General features: G+C 50.5%; 1 protein-coding gene across 6 annotated transcripts in view; it reads right to left on the reverse strand.

Annotated features, from left to right (window-relative positions):
* PEMT (phosphatidylethanolamine N-methyltransferase) overlaps positions 1–18,648 on the reverse strand; it is a 79,878-nt gene extending 61,230 nt beyond the window's left edge. Inside the window, exons 1-2 of one of the 6 annotated variants that reach the window (XM_037163247.2) lie at positions 18,468–18,648; positions 804–911 (exon numbers count right to left, since the gene is read on the reverse strand). In XM_037163247.2, coding sequence (XP_037019142.2) covers positions 804–911; positions 18,468–18,530 — 171 coding nt within the window. In that variant the 5' untranslated portion in view covers positions 18,531–18,648. The other 5 variants (XM_037163248.2, XM_037163243.2, XM_037163245.2 and 2 more) reach the window with 5 other exon arrangements.
* Between the last annotated feature and the right edge of the window lie 1,355 nt (positions 18,649–20,003).

Here is a 20,003-nt window from a genome sequence, read left to right on the forward strand (position 1 = left end):
AAACAGTCTGGAACAGGGTGTTGCTATCACTGAACTTGGCCTTATTCTTTCAGCTGCATGCAAGGGCGATCACAGGGTGTTGGGGGCTCTGCCTCAGCAAACCCAGGCACGTGGCCCTGGGGCCACCAGCCCAGCTCCCAGAATGCCTACCACCCTGTTGGTCCCCCAGAGGTAGTGACGTGGGACAGCCGGACTGGAAACTCCAAGAGCTTGGGGTAGGGGGTGTCATCTCAGGGACAGGCTGCGGCAGGAGGGTCTGTCCTCCCTCCCAGGCCTCCTTCAGGGCCCAGGCCACTTCCCGCGCAGCCTGCCACCACCTCAGCTCTCGTTCTGCCAGTGCCCTCTGCCCCCACAGAGAGCAGGCTGAGCTGTCTCCTGTTTTCACCCCTCGCGGGCTTGTTCTCGCCACCCAGCACACCTCAGGCTAGTGATGTGCAAACCATTCTACAGGAAGCCTTGTTTAGGAAAAATAACCGTGTTTACGGAACTCATGTGAGAACATAGCTCCACTGACTAGCACAGCAGAGGAAAGAAAGCCCCAACCTGAGACAGTCTATGTCGCCAATGAGAAGATGAAGTGAGACTGCCGGGCACAGGTGGGCTGCCCCATCTGGTCAGCCCTGCAGCCCCAGCCATCCCAGCAGCAGCCTGGGGCCCCCTGCTGACCAGGACACCGTGGGCTTCCCTGGTCAGCATCCCCTATCCGGGTGCCAGCAGAAGGGATGACTCCATGCTGGCCACAGGAGACAGAGGGAAGGGAGGGGCTCCTCTCCCTGTCTGCACAACTGCCCAGCGGCACTCACCACATTCCAGAAGAGCGGGTTGAAAATGACGGTGAAGATGGCAGCCACAAAGCAGGGGTCTGAGGGGTCCACGTAGCCCAGCAGCCAGGTCATAACGTAGAGGTCTGCCTGCAGAGACAGAGCCAGTGTCAGCAGGAGACCCCCCCCGCCCCCTCCTGACCCCACCCAGCCCCACACAGGGCAGCCCAAAGGAACGACAAGCCCCCAGAACTCAGAAGTTACCCTCTGGGAACACGCTGGAAGGCTCAGGCACATCCAAGTCCAATAAAGGTTATTGCAGTGTGATCTCATAAAACTGAAGATAAAGAGCCAAAACCCAGTCAGCTGTGTCGTGCCTTGTTGGGAGCCAGGTGAGCTCCAGAGCAGTGTGCACGGATGCCAGACGGGAAATCAGTGGCTTAGAGGATGAGTGTCCGGCACCCAGATGGGAAGTGACCCCACTGGGCCTGACACCTGCATCACCAGGTGCTGTGACGGGGACCCTGCCAAGACAGCCAGAGACCACAGAGCAAATGAGGGACCGGCATCGCGTGCAGAGACGCAAAGCTTCACCAGCAACCAAGTAAACCAAGCTAAGCAACCCATGTGCCTCTTCTCTACCACCTGAATGGCAGGCAGTCCTGAGTGTTGATGAGGCTGTGAAGTGACCTGGCGGACTCCCACGTAGCCAGTTCTACTCGCAGGCATCTGCCCCAGAGAAACTCACATGTGTGACCAGTGCATGTGCAAAGGCCTCCCTCTCTGCAAACCTGCAATGCTAATGTGTCCATCTGAGCAGTGGCAATGAGAGTAACAGCTTTCCAGAGCCCGCCAGCACGTCATACCCACTTCTCTCATGTGTTACTGTCGCCATGACCGGAATGGGAAACTGAGTCCTGGAGCACACTACCCATGGAATCAGTTGAGTATCTCCTGGGCTGCCCACCCAGAGTCTCCAGAGCACTGCACCCAATAGTGAGTCAGCCTGCAAGAGGGCGGCTCTGCCCTCTTCAGCCGTGGGGCATAGGCACATGACTGCCCTCCTCAGCCTGCCTCTGGAATGGAAAATGTTACTGACTTCTTACAATCTGGGGGGTATTCATCACATCATTTTGTGAATGGTGAAAAATAACCAGTGCCCACGATGGGTGCCTGGCAAGGTAAACAAAGGCACGGCCCACTGGAGTGAACGCTGCGAGAGTCTGTCCTGATGGAAGAGCTGGCCGGGGCACCTATGGCATGCACCTGTACGGCCCCTCTGGAAAACAGACATGCTTCCCCCCCGGGCATGCACCCTGGAGAGACGCTCGCACGTGTACACAGCAGGGTTCACAGCAGCCTTGCCTGAAATAATCCTAAACTGGAAACAGCCCATTTATCTATCAATGGGAGAATGGAATTTTTACATGACAGTTTATTCACTGTATGCAACATTAAATAACAGGGGGAAATGAATGCACTACAATTACAAGGAATCTCGGAGATATAAGGAGTAAAAGAGTCAAGTCTTAGAAGACAAATGAACTAGACAATAGCAGTAGGCTACACTGAATATGTAGCAAACCACCTCTCAGAGCCAGGGACAGGAGGTAGCTTCTGCCTGTCAGAGTGATGAAAGTTTTCAAAGCAGACATCAAGAACCCAGTTGTTTGTGTTGGGGAGGCAGGGATATGGGAGAGGGAGGAAACATGGGTACGGATTTCTAGTAAGGGTTTGCTCTTCAATTTAAAAAGAGAAAGAAAATGTCCATCTATGGAAGGACAGAAAACTACAGTACAGCCCACCCCTAAAGTAGGTAAGCTACAGAGTTGCAAACTGCACTCATGCATCGGTGTGTGGCACGCCGACTGCACAGGGCGAGCTGCAGAGTCTCTAAAGCATGCATCACATATTTACATAGCAACACCCAACCACATGGACTAAAAATTCTTTCCCTGTGTGTTTAAACAAAGACTGACGTGCAACACAGAGTTCATGGTATCTGGAGTAGGGCCACTTGTCCCCACACTGAGGGCTGGCACCCCAGCCCTCACCAACTCCATTCAGGTAGCTTCCCTCAGCAGCGACAACTAAAACTGTCTCCAGACATGCCCGGATGCCCCAAGGGACAGAAGTACACACAGCTGAGAGCCCTGCCACTAGGGACCAGAGGGGAGAAGAGCTCAACTCTTTCAGCACTGATTTCTTTCTTTAAAAAGCTAAGACACCTCCCCCGGTCCCTGCATTACCCTTTGTACTTCTCTTTCTCTTGTTACAGAGGGTGTTAGAGGCCCAGAGCACTGAAAGCATTCTAGTCACTCTCCATATGCAACTCAAGGAAAATAAGTCTAAGTCTGTCAGAGTTCCCATCTTGACCACAATGTCTATTCTCATGGTGCTTTGGTTCTGTTGCTTGAGGACCCAGTGTCTTCTTCCCCAAGCATCTGTCTCACACTCAGAGGGGAGGGGAGAGGATGAAGCCCCTGAGAGGTCTGCCCCGCAGCCCCGAGCAGGGGAACAAGCAGCAGCCGCCATGCCATGCACTCCACCAGGACCTTCTTCTGGCCTAACTCGGCCTGCCATCCAGACACTGCTGGGTGTGACGGTAGTATGATTCCAGAAAGCCACTGAGTGTGGAGGATGTGGCCTGGCACGTCCTTCACTTGTGTGAGCCTCCTCTCCCATTAGCCTGTGTTTCTCAAGAGCAAACCTTCACCTGTCTGTGTGGCCAAGGGTGGAGCTATGCAGAGATAAGCACTCCAATTCAGACCAACCTAACAGTGCATGAGGAATGAATGAACTGACAAAGGCACGGAAGGTGCACCATTAGCGCAAAATGACTGAGGGAATGTGATCACAGGAACACAGAATGCATTAATGAATGAATGACAAAAGAACAACTCAGCCTATAGTGAGGAGGGGTGCTGGGTGCACAGCCTTGCCCCAGGCTGACTGTGGCCTCTGGGCCCACTGTGGGCACTGCCAATGCCCACTGGGCAGGCCTGCAAACCACACTGGGCCTTCCAGCTCCTCTGTCTCGTCCCAGCAGTAAGTACCCTGGCCTCCATCAGAGACTTGGCGGCTCTCAGAGCTGGGCCTCACCAAGCCCAGGACCACGGCAGGAAGCTTCTCGTTCCCCTAGAGAACACACCAGGCAGGGCGCAGCCACTCTTGAAGACAAGCAACTGGAACAGGCCTCAGAACTGAGCTAGGGACATCTGCGCCCAGCTCCAAAGCCTCAAGACCCCGAGGGCTGAACCGGTGGACATTCTGGCTTGTCTGGTAAGACACATTTTTTAAGCATGTCTGACTGCAAGGCCCAGTCCATAGGGAGGACCTTCGAGGAGGAAAGCCGGCCTGGGAAACCACACAGCCCTGCTCTGGTCCTGCTCAGCTGCTCCAGAGGAGTGAACAGCAGACCCTCCGCAGCGGGCAGTCACACTCATCTCTGCTCCTTCTACCCCTAGCAACCCAAACCCACCTTGCCGCTGCCCCTACACCACTCACAGGTTGTTTGTGTGGCGATCCCACAGTTCCCCTGTTCCACATGCCAGCACATCCAGTGGCCCTCAGGACGATGCCCACAGAGCCCCACTTTCTGCCATGCCCAGTACACACCTCCTCATCAACCCAGGGCTCACTGCTCTCAGCATTCACTGACAGATGAGGATTCACCCCACCTGCCAGCCTTCCTGCCCTACCCCTTCACCCATACCAAACATGGCATGCTGCACCTTTCCCAATGGCTTATGCACGTGTGTGAAACAACTTCTCTCCCTCTGTAAGTTCCCCCAGCAAACCAGTGTTCACCCTTCAAGACTCAGCGGGAGTACCTCCTCCACCCTCACCCATGGCACTCTCCTTTGTCTCCTTAGTACACACCCCATTACAAATACCTGATTATCTGTCCCTATCCTGCAATTGCTCCCTGGGCAAGGGGCCATTTCTACCCCACCTTTTGTATCTTCTGCCTGACACGAAGAGGAAATGTTTTCTGAGCAAACAGTGATCCTCATTCAATCATCAGTAAAACTCAGGAGTAAAAAGCATGTCTCTGAGGGGCCCTCCAGCTTGGCCACCTGTGCTCCTGGGACTGCGGTCCCCTCCCTCTGGCTTTCCCCAGGAGGCATGAACTGTCCAGGGGCCACTCTGAGCATTCTGCAGGTGGGCAGCAGACCCCTCTGGACTCAGGAGGCATGGTCAGAGTCACCAGCTGCCCAGACACTGTGCTTCACAAATATTTATTTTTATGGTATCTCTAAAGCTGAGAGATTCAGCAATGTTCACAAGCACTGACAGGAGGTGGGAGGGCCAGACTAAGGAGAGGGCAGGGCCCCAACGTGTGCTTAGAAACCCCAGGGCTGGACTCTACTGAAGGCAGGTCACCTCAGTTGAGACCTGCCTGTCCCTGGGGTGTGCATCTAGATGCATGGTGTTTAGGGATGACCTCAGCCCACACTCAGGGACCATTACCCCCATTCCTCAATTCCGGAATCCAGGAGTCCCCACCAACCAGCAGCTCCCACACAGGGTCTGAGGGCCTGGGCATATCCCCCGCCCCGCCCCCCGCCCCACCCCCCTGGAGCAAGGAGCTTCCTGACACTTGCTAACTCAGCACTAAGAGTCCCATGGGGTTTTAATGGCAATTCCATGGGCAAGGACTTTACTGTTGGCCAGACGCCCCCTTCAAGGAGAGTCCTGGCAGGGCACCATTCTGCTAAACCCGACTCCTCTATTCCCCGTCCTCCTGACCTTGAACACAATCGAGCAGCTGAATTCAGATGATGAAACTCCCCCTGCAGTCTGCAGTCAGGGTGCACAGCTGGCTGTGGTCCGATTTTCACCAAGCAGAGAGGAGTAGAACATTCTCTCCCGCCACTGCCCACCAAGCCTGTGCGCTACAGTTAAGTTCTCAGCACCTCATGCTGTGAAACAGCACCCGAGGCCCAGTTCACAGCCTTGAAGGCCTGCTCTCCAGGCCCCACTGGCGTCCCACAGCCTACACTATCTCAGGGTTCTCTGGTCCTTACCACGCCTCCCTGGGTCCTAGTGGGGGCCAGGGGCTGGCTAAGGGCATGTACACCTACCTGCTCAAGGACCCAGGCAAACCCTGTGTACCCCCAGCTCTGGGCCTCTACACAAGAGGAGGGAGAGTCAAGTGTGAGGGGCAGACAGAGTCCCATCCAGCTGGGTAGAGGGTGCAGAGGGTGGCCAGCTGAGAACCGAGCCCTGTGAACAGAAGCGGGAAGGAAAAAGCTGGACAAATGGTTCAGGGGGGTCTAAGGAGGAGCAGCTCCCCAACAGTGGCTGCCCAGGGAATGAGGCTGGCTACTGACTGCAGTGGCACAGGGGACTCTCTGGGGGGACAGAGCCCGGAAGCCAGAGTGCTCGTTTGTCAGACCTCCCACAGGGGGCACAGAGGACTGTGCCTTCACCAGGTGTGGATCACGCCTCGGGAACAGAGCACCAGCACCCGGCAACCCTGGGAGCTGGGAGTGCTGTCCCCTATTTCACCACCAGGCCCTTGGAGTAAACACTATCCTCTCAAATGCTTAAGATAGTTTCAAGAATTCAATTCAGTGTTATTCAACAGATGCTGAGCCTGCCAGTTCACAAGACCAGTGAGCATTCATTTAAAGTTCCAAGTTCACATACCTTATCTCAAGCAGTCTTCCCAACCACCCAGGAAGAAATGCACTACTGTTCCATCTATTTTGCCGATAAGAAGGCCAGGGCCTGGGAGAAGCCCCGTATCCAGGCTGAGAGCAGAGCCCGGCTGGCTAGCCCAGCCCTTCCAGATTCCTGATAGAAACTGGGCTTTCGGTCAGGACTTAGGGCCACCGCTGCCAAAGGGACAAGGATGAAAATCCCAAGGAGACCAGGCAAATGAGAAAGAAGAAATGTGCTTCTTTCATCTTTTGTGGGAGCAGAGGTGGAGGAGGGAAACCAAGGAACCAACAGGTTGACCAGCTGGTACTGTCTGAAGCCAGCAGCCACCGACATCTGGGCAGGCCTCTCAATCAGGGCCGCGTGGGTCAAAACTGAAACCTTGCCTCCCGCCCACTGGGGTCCCAGTGCCCTGGGGTCAACCTGCCTTGGTGGGAGGAAAGTATCAGGTACTCCCATCACCCTGGTCAGTGGCAGGGATTTCTGTTGCCCGGAGAGGCCTGCTCAGCAAAACAGAATGAGTCACAGTCCACAGAAGATTCCAGGCAGCAGGGATGAGCCCCTACGACTTCCCCCGCCAGATAAAACCCACCTCAGAGGGTAGACCTCAATCCTGTAACTGGCCTGGCAGAAGAGAACCCACCACAGGGTCAGACAGGAGCAGAGCAGGAGGTCCCTCAGCTGCCTTGCAGGCCTGTGAGCAGCCATCACCAAGGGAAGTGCCCCCCTACCCCCTCTCCATTCCAACCTTATTAAAGTAGCAGAGACCCCGGCTTTCTTCTGCCCTGTAACTCTAGGAAGAGAACCGCCTCTGAGGCCACAGACTGCAGAGCTCTCTGGGCCCGAATCGGAGAGGCGCTACCTACCGCAGCCGGGAAGGGCTCCCCGTGGTCCGGCGGACAGGCCTGGCTATGGCAGCCCCCTGGATTGGTAAGGAAGTAGCTCACGGCAGGTTCACTTTACTGAGGGATTTGAGAACACTCCAGGAAGTGACCTCCACAAGTCAGCAGCACCCAGGGTCACATTGTGACATCCAAATAAACAGCAGGGGCCCAGAGAGTCATCACATTGATCACAAGTAAAACCCACATACCAGAGAGACCAAAGGACAGGAGGAAGGGTGGGGGTGGGGGCCCAAAAGGACAGGGTCATCCAGCAGGATCCTCCATCGCTGTGACAGACATCTTTGGAACCACAGCCCCCCGCCTCTCCCAGGGAACCCAACATGCCCTGGCGCTCTCAGTTGATTCGGACAACAGGCACTGGCCAACTTCTGGTTAGGAGCCCTGCAACTGGACCAGACTAAGAGTAAATGTGTCAAAGTCTTCTTCCTTGAAGAAGTTTCACCCTAAGGCAGCTCCCCAATCTCATTTATCCTACCCTGCTTTGGGGTGGGGGAGCACTGACTGCACAGAAGGTTGCCAGCCAGCCCCCATATGGGCTGGGATCAGGGTGTTCCACCCTCCAAGAAAGACACAGGCAGGCGTCTCGTGACCAGTCGCAGCCCAGGGTGACAAGATTGTCCCCACAAGGTCACATACTGGACAGAGGGGAAAACAGGTGTGAAAGTACAAGGTTCAGAGGGTGCTTCTAGGGCCCAGGCTGTTGTGTCCCCTCCCTCCGTTTGCTTAGACAGACATCACACCACTCCTTCTGGAAGGGCCCCCAGGAATACATGTAACCTCAGGAAAAGCCAGAGACAGGACACTGACCCAGGTGGCATGGCCCCATGCTAGAGGTGAAGGTCAGGCATGCCCTGCAAACCCCGTTCAGGCAGGAGGCTTGTTGAGATGTCACAATGTGACAGTGACCCACTGCAGACACTTTTTGAAAAAAACAGAGCTTCGGAGTGTCCCTATGTCCCACAATAAAATGAAACAGCCAGCAGCTGCTCCAATTCCCTAAATCCACATCTCCCTTCAGGCCAGGGAAGGTTGTTTACTCATTCTTCCTCACTCAACAGCTTTGTCCAGGGCTATGAGCAAAAGGCTCTGAGGACCCATGCTCCCCAAGCAATGGGGCCCAAGCAGGCCACCTTCCTGGGAGTGAAGGCTGTGGCTTGGTCCTGTGCTTCTCGAAGTCCTCATCTTCTCCCCAGGTTCCCCTCTCCCTTCTTCCCCCCAGGACTGTGAACTGCAGATCCTTCCCTCCAGCCACCCTCAAGGGCCCCAACAGGCCCCACCAGGTCAGCACCACTGAGCATGTTTACTTAAATACACATTATGAGTTAAAGGCAATAATAACAATAAGCCAGCTGACCTTCACCTGAAAGTTACTGGGCATCCAGTCCTGCGAGGGCTTTAATGAAGCAGGGCAGAGGATGGTCCTGGAACAAAGTCTGCCCCAGACTGCCTGTGCCTTACACTCTTTTTAACCTTAGGCATGTCACATGTCGTCTGTAAGATCTGAACGACAGTGGCACCTCCTTCACGGGACTCTCAGGATTAAATGAGATCATACAAGGAAGCACTCAGCATAGCATCTGGCACCAGAGGAGCTTGAGACACATTAGCTATTAGGACGATGGTACTCAGTCCATGCAGCGATTCTGGGAGGCTTGCCCACTTCTTAGGTTAAAGAACTGAGGCTAACACCTGACACAAAAACTTACAGAACTAAAAGGTGAAAAAGACAAATTCACAATTATAGTCAGGGACCTCAACACTCCTCTCTCAGTGACTGACAGAGTGAAAGGCAAAACACTAGTATTGGTTTAAACACCAAGCACATGGATTGACCGACACTGACAGAATGCCCACGACAAGGGTAGAGGGCACATTCTTCTCAAGATGCACACAGAACCCTCACTGAGAGAGGCACATTCAGGGCAAAACAAGTACTGCATTTAAATATTAAAGATTAAGAGCACAAAAGTATGTTATTAAACCATAACAAAATTACACTAGAAATCAATAACCAGACTTCCAGCCAAGATGAAGGTGTAGGTAGATAAACTTTGCCTCCTCGCACAACCAAAAGAAGGACAACAAATTTAAAAACAAGCAAAAAAAAAAAACCAGAACTGCCAGGAAATTGAAGTGCATGGAAGTCTAGCAATCAAGGAGTTAAAGAAGAAAACTTCATCCAGACTGGTAGGAGGGGTAGAGACAGGCAGCCGAGGTGGAGACAACCTGTGGCAAGGTGGTAGCTGGAGGAGTGAGTGGTCCCCTATTTGCGTGCAAATAAACCAGGAGGAACAACTGGGGAGGGAGACAGACCACGCAGCCCAGGGTTCCAGCATGGGGAAATAAAGCCTAAAAACCTCTGGCTATAAAAACCTGTGGGTGTTGTGGCAGCAGGAGAAACTTCTGGCCTCACAGAAGAGTTTGTTGGAGAGACTCACAGGGTCCTAGAACATACACAAACCCACCCACCAGAGTCAGAAGGGCCCAATGTGCTTGTGGGTAGCAAAGAAAGTGATGGAAAGCTGGCCGAAAGGGGCCTTGTTTCCTCCTGGACCGCTCCCCCACATACAGCACCACAATGAAAAAACATGGGTTGCCCCACCCTGGCAAATACCTAAGGCTCCACCCCTTACTATGTAACAGGTGAGTCAAAACAAAAAAATATTATATGGCCCAAATAAAAAAACAGATCAAAGCTCCAGAAAAAAAATACAACTAAGCAATGAAGATATAGCCAACCTATCAGATGCAGAGTTCAAAACACTGGTAATTAGGATACTCACAGATACGGTTCAGACTCCACAGTGATGGAGGTGTAGGTGGAAACATTGTGCCTCCTTGCACAACCAAAATTAAAGACAACAAAGATTTCGAAACAAAAATACAACCAGAATAGACAGAAAATTGAATTGTATGGAAGTCCGACAAACCCTCATCCAGACTGGTAAGAGGGGCAGAGTTGGCAGCTGGTGAAGAGGGGTTGCAGCAAGAAAAGGCGGTGGCTGGAAGACCCAAGCTCAGGGAGGAAATGACCAGACCCAGTAAGGCAAATAAGGTGGCTGGCTGACCGCAGGCACAAATTTGTGCACAGATAAACCAGGTGAAAATGGGCAGTGAGACAGACCACACAACACACGGCCCCAGCGCCAAGAAATATAGCCTAAAAGCACTGATTGAAAACACTTGTGGGGGTTGAGGTGCCAGGAAAGACTCCCAGCCTCACAGGAGAGTTTGTTGGAGAGACCCACAGGGCTTGTACACAAGCCCACCCACCCAGGAACCAGCACCAGAAGGGCCCTATTTGCTTGTGGGAAGTGGCAGAGGGGACCAAAATCCGAGAGAGAGTGGAGCAAGCACCATTGTTCCCTCTCTGACCCCCACCCCCACATACAGCATCACAGCCCAGAGACTGGGTTGCCCCGCCCTGGTGAACACCTAAGGTTCTGCTGCCCCTCATGTGAAGCAGGCACCACCTGACCAAAAAGTATGGCTCAAACAGAAGAACAAATCAAAGCCCCAGAGCCAATACTTTCAAGTGACCAAGAGATAGCCAACCTATCATATGCACAGTTTAAAACACTGGTGATCAGGATGCTCACAGAACTGGTTGATTTTAGTCACAAATTAGATGAAAAAATGAAGGCTATGCTAAGTGAAATGAAGCAAAATGCACAGGGAACCAATAGTGATGGAAAGAAAACTGGGACTCAAATCAATGGAGTGGACCAGAAGGAAGAAAGGAACAACCAAACAGAAAAGAATGAAGACAGAAGAATTCAAAAAAAGGAGGAGAGGCTTAGAAACCTCCAGGACATCTTTAAACGTTCCAACATCTGAATTATAGGGGTACCAGAAGGGGAAGAGGAAGGGCAACAAGTGGGAAACTTATTTGAACAAATAATAGAGGAGAGCTTCCCCATTCTGGCAAAGGAAATAGACTTCCAGGAAGTCCAGGAAGCTGAGAGTCCCAAAGAAGGTGGACCCAAGGAGGAACACACCAAGCCACATCATCATTACATTAGCCAAGATTAAAATGAAGGAGAGAATTCTAGAAGCAGCAAGAGCTAAGGGGACAGTCACCTACAAAGGAGTCCCCATCAGACTGTCAGCTGATTTCTCAAAAGAGACCTTACAGGCAAGAAGGGGCTGGAAAGAAGTATTCCAAGTCATGAGAGGCAAGGACCTACATCCAAGATTGCTCTATCCAGCAAAGCTTTCATTTAGAATGGAAGGACAGATAAGGTGCTTCTCAGATAAGATCAAATTCAAGGAGTTCATCATCACCAAGCCCTTATTATATGAAACGTTAAAGGGACTTATCTAAGAAAAAGAAGTTAAGGAAACGTGAACAGTGAAAGGACAACAAACTCACAGTTATTAACGACCACACCTAAAACAAAAGCAAACTAAGTGGACAGCTAAAACAGGAATGGAGCCACAGAAATGGAGATCGCATGGAGGGTTAGCAACAGAGGAGTGGGGGGAAGAGGCAGGGGAGAAGGTTCAGAGAATAAGTAGCATAGATGGTGGTGAGAAAATAGACAGGGGGGAGGGCAAGAGTAGTGTGGGAAATGTAGAAGCTTAAGAACTTATGACACATGGACATGAACTAAAGGGGAGGAATGTGGGTAGGAAGGGGTGTACAGAGTGGAGGGGAATGAAGGGGAAAAATGGGACAACTGTAATAATATAATCAATAAAATATATTATTAAAAAACAAATGGTTGAGTATGGTCACAAAATAGAGGAAAAAGTGAAGGCTATGAAAGGTGAATTAAAGGAAAATGTACATGGGAACCAGTGGTGAAGGAAAGGAAACCAGCACTCAAATCAATGATTTAGAGTAGAAGGAAGAAAATAAACATTCAATCAGAACAGAATGAAGAAACAAGAATTCAAAAATATGAGGAGAGGCTTAGGAACCTCTCGGACAACTTTAAACATTCCAACATCCGAATCATAGGTGTGCCAGAAGGAGCAGAGGAAGAACAAGAAATTGAAAACTTATTTGAAAACATAATGGAGAATTTCCCTAATCTGGCAAAAGAAATTAACTTCCAGGAAGTCCAGGAAGCTCAGAGAGTCCCAAAGAAGTCGGACCCAAGGAAGAACACACCAAGGCACATCATAATTACATTATCCAAATTTAAAGATAAAGAGAGAATAGTAAAAGCGGCAAGAGAAAAGGAGTTACCTACAAAGGAGTTCCCATAAGACTATCAGCTGATTTCTCAAAAGAAACCTTGCAGGCAAGAAGGGGCTAGAAAGAAGTATTCCAAGTCATGAAAGGCAAGGACCTATATCCAAGATTACTCTATCCAGCAAAGCTATCATATAGAATGAAAGGGCAGATAAAGTGCTTCCCAGTAAGGTCAAGGTAAACAAGTTTGTCATCACCAGCCCTTATTATATGAAATGTTAAAGGAACTTATCTAAGAAAAAGAAGATAAAAAATATAAGCAGTAAAAGGACAACAATTGTACAGCTATCAACAACTGAACCTTAAAAAACAAAAACAAAGCAAACAACTAGAACAGAAACAGATTCACAGAAATAGAGATCACATGGAGGGCTATCAGCAGAGAAGGGAAAGGAGGAGAATGGAGGAAAAGGTACAAGAAATAAGAAGCATAAATGGTAGGTACAAAATAGACAGGGGCAGGTTAAGAATAGCATGGGAAATAGAGAAGCCAAAGAACTGATATACAACCCATGGAAATGAACTAGGGTGGGGGAATGCAGATGGGAGGGGGTACAGGGCAGATGGGAATAAAAAGGAGAAAAATAAATGGGACAACTGCAATAGCATAATCAATAAAATATATTAAATTTTTAAGGAAATCAATAACAGAAAGATACTTATTAAAGTATAATAATCCATGGGTCAAGAGGAAGTCTAAAGGGAAATTTGAAAGTATTTTGAACTGAATGAAATAAAAACACAACATATCAGAAATTGTGGGATACAAGGTTAAGAGAAAAATGTGTAGCTTATATTAATGGAGAAGAAAAGTCTCAAATCGGTAACATAAATTTTGTCCTTAAGAAATTAAGAAATCGAGGAGTCAAATAAACTCAAAGGAAGCAGAAGGAAAAAAGACTCAAAATCAATCAAATTGAAGAGCGAAAACTAGAGGGGGAAAAATCAAACTCAAAACTTGTTCTTTGTGAAAAAATAAAGTCAATAAACCTCTAGCCATACTGACCAAGGAGAAATAAGACACAAATCACCAATACCAGGATTAAAAGTGGGGTTTCCCATAACTTCTTGGACATTACAGGGTAAGAGGGAACACTAAGAACTAGCTCATGCCCACAGTTCAATAGCTCTGACCAAATGGTTCAATCCTGGAAAAACACAAGCTACCGAGATTTATTCAAGAAGACACAGTCATATATCTATTGAAGGAATTGAACTCACAGGCCCTGAAGGTTTCATTAGATGAATTTTACCTAATACTTAAGGAGCATGTAACACCAATTCCACAAAATCTCTCTCAGAATATAGAAGAGGGCCCACCGACCAACTTACATTAAGAGGCCAGCATTACCTTAATACTAAAACCAGACAAAGACACTATAAGAAAACTATAAACTATATTCTTCATGAACACAGCCACCAAAACCCTCAACACCGTAACAGTAAATCAAATCTAGTAATACATCCACAGGATAACATGGCAGGACAAAGTGGGTGTCATCCCAGGAATGCAGAGCTGGTCTGACAAACGAAACATCAATGTCATTCACTGTTGGGAACTGCTCTGCCTGGTTTCAGGAGTTATAACTGACACCTCCCCCCCCACCCCCCCTCCACGTGGCTAAGGCTGAGTGAGCAACCTCCAGACTATGAGCCACTAAGGAGACAAAGCTTGTCTCTGGCAGCAACACTGCTTCTTCATCCCCTGACCCCAATGCTTGGCTGGTTAGTCAGGGATAGATAAAAACCCCTCAGAGGAGGGGCAACCTAAGCCAGACAAGATCACTTGGGAGGCCCTCAAAGAAGGACACGGGGAGCTGCAGCAGAGGGAGTGATGGACCCTCACCCCCCTGGCTATTCTGACATAGCCCGAGTCCCCATTTCCACCTGGGAGAAAGGCTTCCTGGCTCTAATCCACTTAAGCCTAAAAACCTATGACTGGGAAGATAGTGCAGCCCTTTGCCGGCTAGAGGGGGTTCCGGGGTGATAGGGCATAAGAAAGAATTCCCAGTCCCGTGAAGCCTGCTTTGCTAAGAGTGCTTTCATTCATATGATAAGGGTCCAAGCAGGAAATGAGTATGTCTCCCAAAGGTTTTGCAACCCCCTTACCTGACAGACACCGACTCAGACTAAGGCCTCAGATTTCTTTGAAATGTTATCTACTGTTTGATCCTTGATGCCTGACATTAACTGATGAGCTTTACCTGTATTCCTGCATATTACAACCCAATAAAAGCCGTTGAAGAAGAGGTTCTTGGTCCTTCTCCTCTGAGAGACTGACCACCTCTGCTCCCCAAGCAGATCATGTCTTGGTAGTTTCACTTTCATCTGTGGCATACGGGGGTACTTGCAGGCAAAGTTGCCCCCACAATTCACCATCTTCACAGACAACTAAGGACAAGCCAGGATGGGCTCAGGAGAAACTGAGGCTACAGGAGCTGAAGGGACTGTCCCCAAGGTTAGGCAGAGGGGAGCCCTGCCGTCTGAACTCTAGTCCAAAAAATACTGAAAACAAAAACGATGTCCTTGAGAACATCACAAAATGAGTCATCCAATACAATGGGGTATATTTATTCCACCTAAAGTGATAACACCAAAAGATTTTTTTAAACAGCCCTGACTAGTATGGCTCAGTGGATTGAGTGCTGGCCTGCAAACCAAAGGGTCGCCAGTTTGATTCCCAGTTAGGGCACATGCCTGGGTTGTGGTCCAGGTCCCTAGTAGGGCACATGTGAGAGACAACCACACACTGACGTTTCCCTCCCTCCTTTTCCCTCTCTCTAAAGATAAATAAATAAAATTTAAAAAAAAATAAAAAGACTTTTAAAAACAATTTGTCCAGTAGACAAATATCTTGGCCCAAAAGGCGATCAAGATATCCCATATCTGCCTCCAACATTGTGCCTCCAATGTTTTATTTAACCCCCCACATTAAAAACGACCTTGAAGCTTCCTGAATACAGGGACATTGCCATCTTAAGACCACTATCAGGTGGAAGGCACTTTACAATTCATAAAGCTCCTCTGCATCCTCATCTCATTTGGATCCTCATCACAGCCCCCTTCCTAGCCCTATTCTATAGATGAAGAAACTGTAGTGTACCTCTTGACACCTACACTGACTGACACCACCCATCTGGTCACAAGACCAGGTGAGTCCACATGGAAGAGGATCCCAATGATACATGAGCATAAAAGGGATACACCTTGACTGTGTCCTGCCAGCCTGGGTTCTTCAAGCAGCCAGCATCTCTCAGCCCCTCTGGAGTCATCTTCTGAGTCCCAGAGGGGCTCCTGACTAGGCACAGCAAGTTGGCAGTCCCTGCTCCCACCCACCCATCAGTCAGCTTGCTTCATGATGCTGCCAAGCTGAGGAATAAGGGTCTGGAATTCCACGGTGGTGAGGGAAAAAAGAGCCTTGGTCAACGAGGCTAGAGCAGGTGCACTCAACACCCCAACAGGTGACTTTTTAAAGTTAAAAGCAAAACTGATTCTGTACCAAATGATACAAGTCCAGAAGATAACTGGTTAAGGACACTGCACTCAACAGTTGCACTGGTTGGTACAACATGGTAGCCACTCACTAAATGTGGTCACTGAGTACTCAGAGTGTCACATGACAAAATGGTATTTTTGATATAAATACAACGTGTTAAAAGTAACCTCACCAATTTCTTTTTACTTTTTAAAATGTGGCTACTAGGTACATTTAAGTTATAAATGTGACACACTGTATTGCTCTTCGATGGCTCTGAGCCGACACACTGAGATCCTGCAGCTCAGCTGCCCCCAGGGTGAAGAAGAACCTCAAAAACCACTCAGGCCAGCAGCTGACGTCCTTTAAAACCAAAGATTTTCACTGAGGGAGGAGAGCTACCACATAAAACAAATACATAATGCTGTGTGTTGTCGTTTTACTTTTTTGAAGGGAAATCCCTTGGCAACAGAAAGCTTAACTGTACCAACAAGGGCAGCAGTGGAAAAAAATGAAACACTAGTCAACTAAGGTCACAGTGGCCTGTCCCAGGTCTCTCCAGCCGCACAGGCCCATTGGGCTCCAGAGAAAAGGGCAAAGAAGCAAACATTGAGTTAATCTTCTTCCTGTGGGTGATCCTCACCGTCCTCTTCTAAATCTGGAACACAGGCCTTGCTCAGACACCGGGAGGCAGGGCCCTAATGCCCCACGGGGCCCGCCGGGGGACCCCTGGCTCCTGCATCTTCCCTGGTGGCTGGAAGGCATTCCCACCTCAGGTTAATGGTGAGTTCCTCTTCCACATGGAGTCACTAGTCCACGAAGTGCCCACCTGAGCCAGGCAATGCCACAGGTCCCTCTTTCGCATTCCAAGTGCCCTTTGTATCTGAGATTTGCTGTGATGGAAACATGAATCACAGACCCACCACCAACCATGCACATCCAGAGGTTCTCTAATGGCCATTTACAATTTAAGGTGCTAAGAATGTCATCAATACAATCATCCCCCAAGGTCGGCTCCCTGCAGGTGGTGATGATCCAACTTGATCCCCGTGCTCATTCCATGGGAAGGTTCGTTCACTTTGTGAGATGTCTAAGCTGTACCCATGTGATCTTTCACTCCATCTGATTGCATATTATTCCTAAGGAAGAGTTTACTATAGAATAATGATGATGATGATGATGATAGACATCTTTCTCTCTTCTGCTTCCCACCCATCCACTTCCACCAGTCCTGACTCCCTCCAGCCCTGAGCTTGCCTTCTCTTCATGCCAGGAGCAGTACTTCCTCCCCTGAGCCCCTACCCTGCTGACCCGCACCCGGAGCCCCTGGTCCCACTGGCTGGTTCATCATGCAGGTCTCAGACCATCCCTCACAGACAGGAAACCACTATCAGGGGATTTTAATCCCACCTCCCACCAGCTACTCCCTAAAACATGGACCAGTTTTATGTCCTTCAGAAAATGTCCTGCTTCCGGGCTGACTGTCTCCCTCACTAACATGAAGCTCAATGACAGCTGGCCCCAACTGTCCCCCAACTAGATTCTCAGTAAGGATCACCTGTATAAATGAATGAGGAGAGGGAATGAATGTTAGATTCATTGAGAGAGGGAACCTAGTTAGATTAAAGGCTGCTTCGGACAGATACATCTTAGGGGTCCATGGAGAGTGGCTGATTAATGAAAAAGGTAAATGCAAAATCTAAGAGAAAATGCAGGAAGGAGGAAACCATTGGAATCGGGAGCCAGAGGACAGACGCCATGAAAAGGCAAACTGCGGCCTACGACTTGCAAAGAAATGCGCTCCGCTCGGCGCCACGACGCCTCCCTTTTGGCCAGATGCTTCCCCGACCCGCCCGCCAAGGAAACAGGCCATATTCCGCAGCACAGAGCAAGCCCCCTGCCCTGTGGGTTAAATACCAGCGGGAACCCTTCCAGGTCCCACATCAGCATGCTTCCACCATCCACACTCCCAAACAGGCATGCCTGCTTCACATTCACGCACACGCATTCACACACGTGCAGGTTAAATACCAGCGGGAACCCTTCCAGGTCCAACATCAGCATGCTTCCACCATCCACACTCCCAAACACGCATGCCTGCTTCACATTCCCACACGTTGCAGGGGTGTGCTGGTCATCACATTCACACGCAGACTCCCGGATCTGCTCTCAGAGCAGCTCCAGCCACACACTCTCAGAGACTCACAATCTCAGGGACTCGCATCGCAACCCTTGACTATGAGACCTCACACACACACAGTCCCTGAGGCTCACAAGCAGGCACACGCGCACTCGCTAGCCCTCGCCAGTCAAGCAGCAGCACTTCGCCCCGCCCCAGTTTCCCTAGTGAAGATGGACCCACCCTCCAGGCGTTGGGGGCGGTGCCCGCAGGCCTGCGTGGTACGCGGACGCTCTGGAACCCTCTCCGTGTACTCCTGGAGGCTTAATGAGCTCAGTACCTTCCTAAAGTCAATATTGTCGAGTCCTCCGCAGCAGTCGGGCCCTGCCAGGGAGCTGCTCATTGGCTCTGCTCCCAGGCCCACAGATTCTCTCAACCAGGGGCCTGGCCAGACCACGTAGGGGCCTCGCGGCAGACACTGGCCTCTAGGACCGGCCTCATTGCGCCCGGGAAGCGCAGCCAGCCGGGACCCTTTCCCTGTGACCCCACCTTCTCCCCGCCTTCTGGGAAATGTAGTTCTTCATCCTCACGACACGCCACTTTCCTGGAGCTCGCGGGCCGGCCTCTCCAGGAACCGAGAACTACAACTCCCAGAGTCGTATGCTGCAGCTACTGCGGGTTCCGAGGAGGGCTCGCGTCACTGTCCTCTGGGGTTCGGTGTCCTCAGTTTTCTCTTTGGTCCCCGGCTCCTAGGGCACCCGGTTTGCCAACCGACCTGGCGTCCATGTCTTTGGCTGGCGGCAGCAGGGCCAGCGGCTGCAGGTCGTAGGTACGAACAGCTTCCGGCGTAGCCTCCTGCGGCCTTGGCCCAGGCTCCAGTCCCCCACCTGGTCTGAGGTTCACGTTTTCCCGGCTACTCCTGGGGATTCGGGGCGCTGCGTCCGCGGCGTCCACGGTCTTTGCCCCAGCCAGAAACACCTCTGGCACTCTCATTCAGTCATCAGGTATTTGCTGACTCAAAGCAGTAGCCAGCAACAGAAGATCCAGGCCCTCTCTGTCTCCTAACGGAAGTAATGAGACAAAACACGAACAAAGGTTTATAATTTGTATAAGTACTAGAGTGGAAAATACTGGGGGCTAGGTTAGATGAAACTAAGGGAGAGGTGCCACACAAAAAGGTGTGGGGGCAGTGCAGACTTGGGAGAGGGACTGCTGGTGCGAAGACCAGGATACAGGGCAGAATTAAGGGCACTTCCGAAATCCAGGAAAGGCTAGTGAGCTGTGGAGGAGGGGCAGCGAGAGGGAAGGATTTAGGGGAAGTAGGCGGAAGTTTAGTTGGTTGGGTGCCAGGAGAGTCCCTTTTGCAGCCAGGTGTTAAATACGTATATAGGGGAATAGGCTTAAGAGATTCCCATATTTTGCCAAGTCGTCCGGGCAGCTGGAATCCAGACTTAATGGGAGGTCTGCTGCTTCCTGATTCAGGCTGCTCACTGCACTCCACTTTGGCGCTGGGCATCTGCCAGTCTTCCAGCATATACTGAGCAATCCCCTAGATGCTCCTTTGTGCTGCCTGCTGTTACAGACAGGCCCAACCTTTACAATAGCCTTAGGATGGGATGTGCCCATCAAAGAGACAGGAAGGACCCTTGCTTTGGAGCATGCACTGTTGACTTTCAGGGTTTTTTTAAGCAAAAGGACAATACATAGTGGTAAAACTCAACATACAGGACTGAATTCACCACACAGTGCTGTGAGAACTGCTTAAATAACCGCTTGGTGTGACAGGGCTGGGTACACAATAGGTGCTCAAGAGCTGGTTTGCCTATGTAGCACTGTTATAAGTGTTAGAAGATGCCCTCTGGGCCTGCTGGAACCA

Source organism: Artibeus jamaicensis, unplaced genomic scaffold (assembly GCF_021234435.1).
Source record: "Artibeus jamaicensis isolate MK-2021 breed Jamaican fruit bat unplaced genomic scaffold, CSHL_Jam_final contig_419, whole genome shotgun sequence".
NCBI lineage: Eukaryota > Metazoa > Chordata > Mammalia > Chiroptera > Phyllostomidae > Artibeus > Artibeus jamaicensis.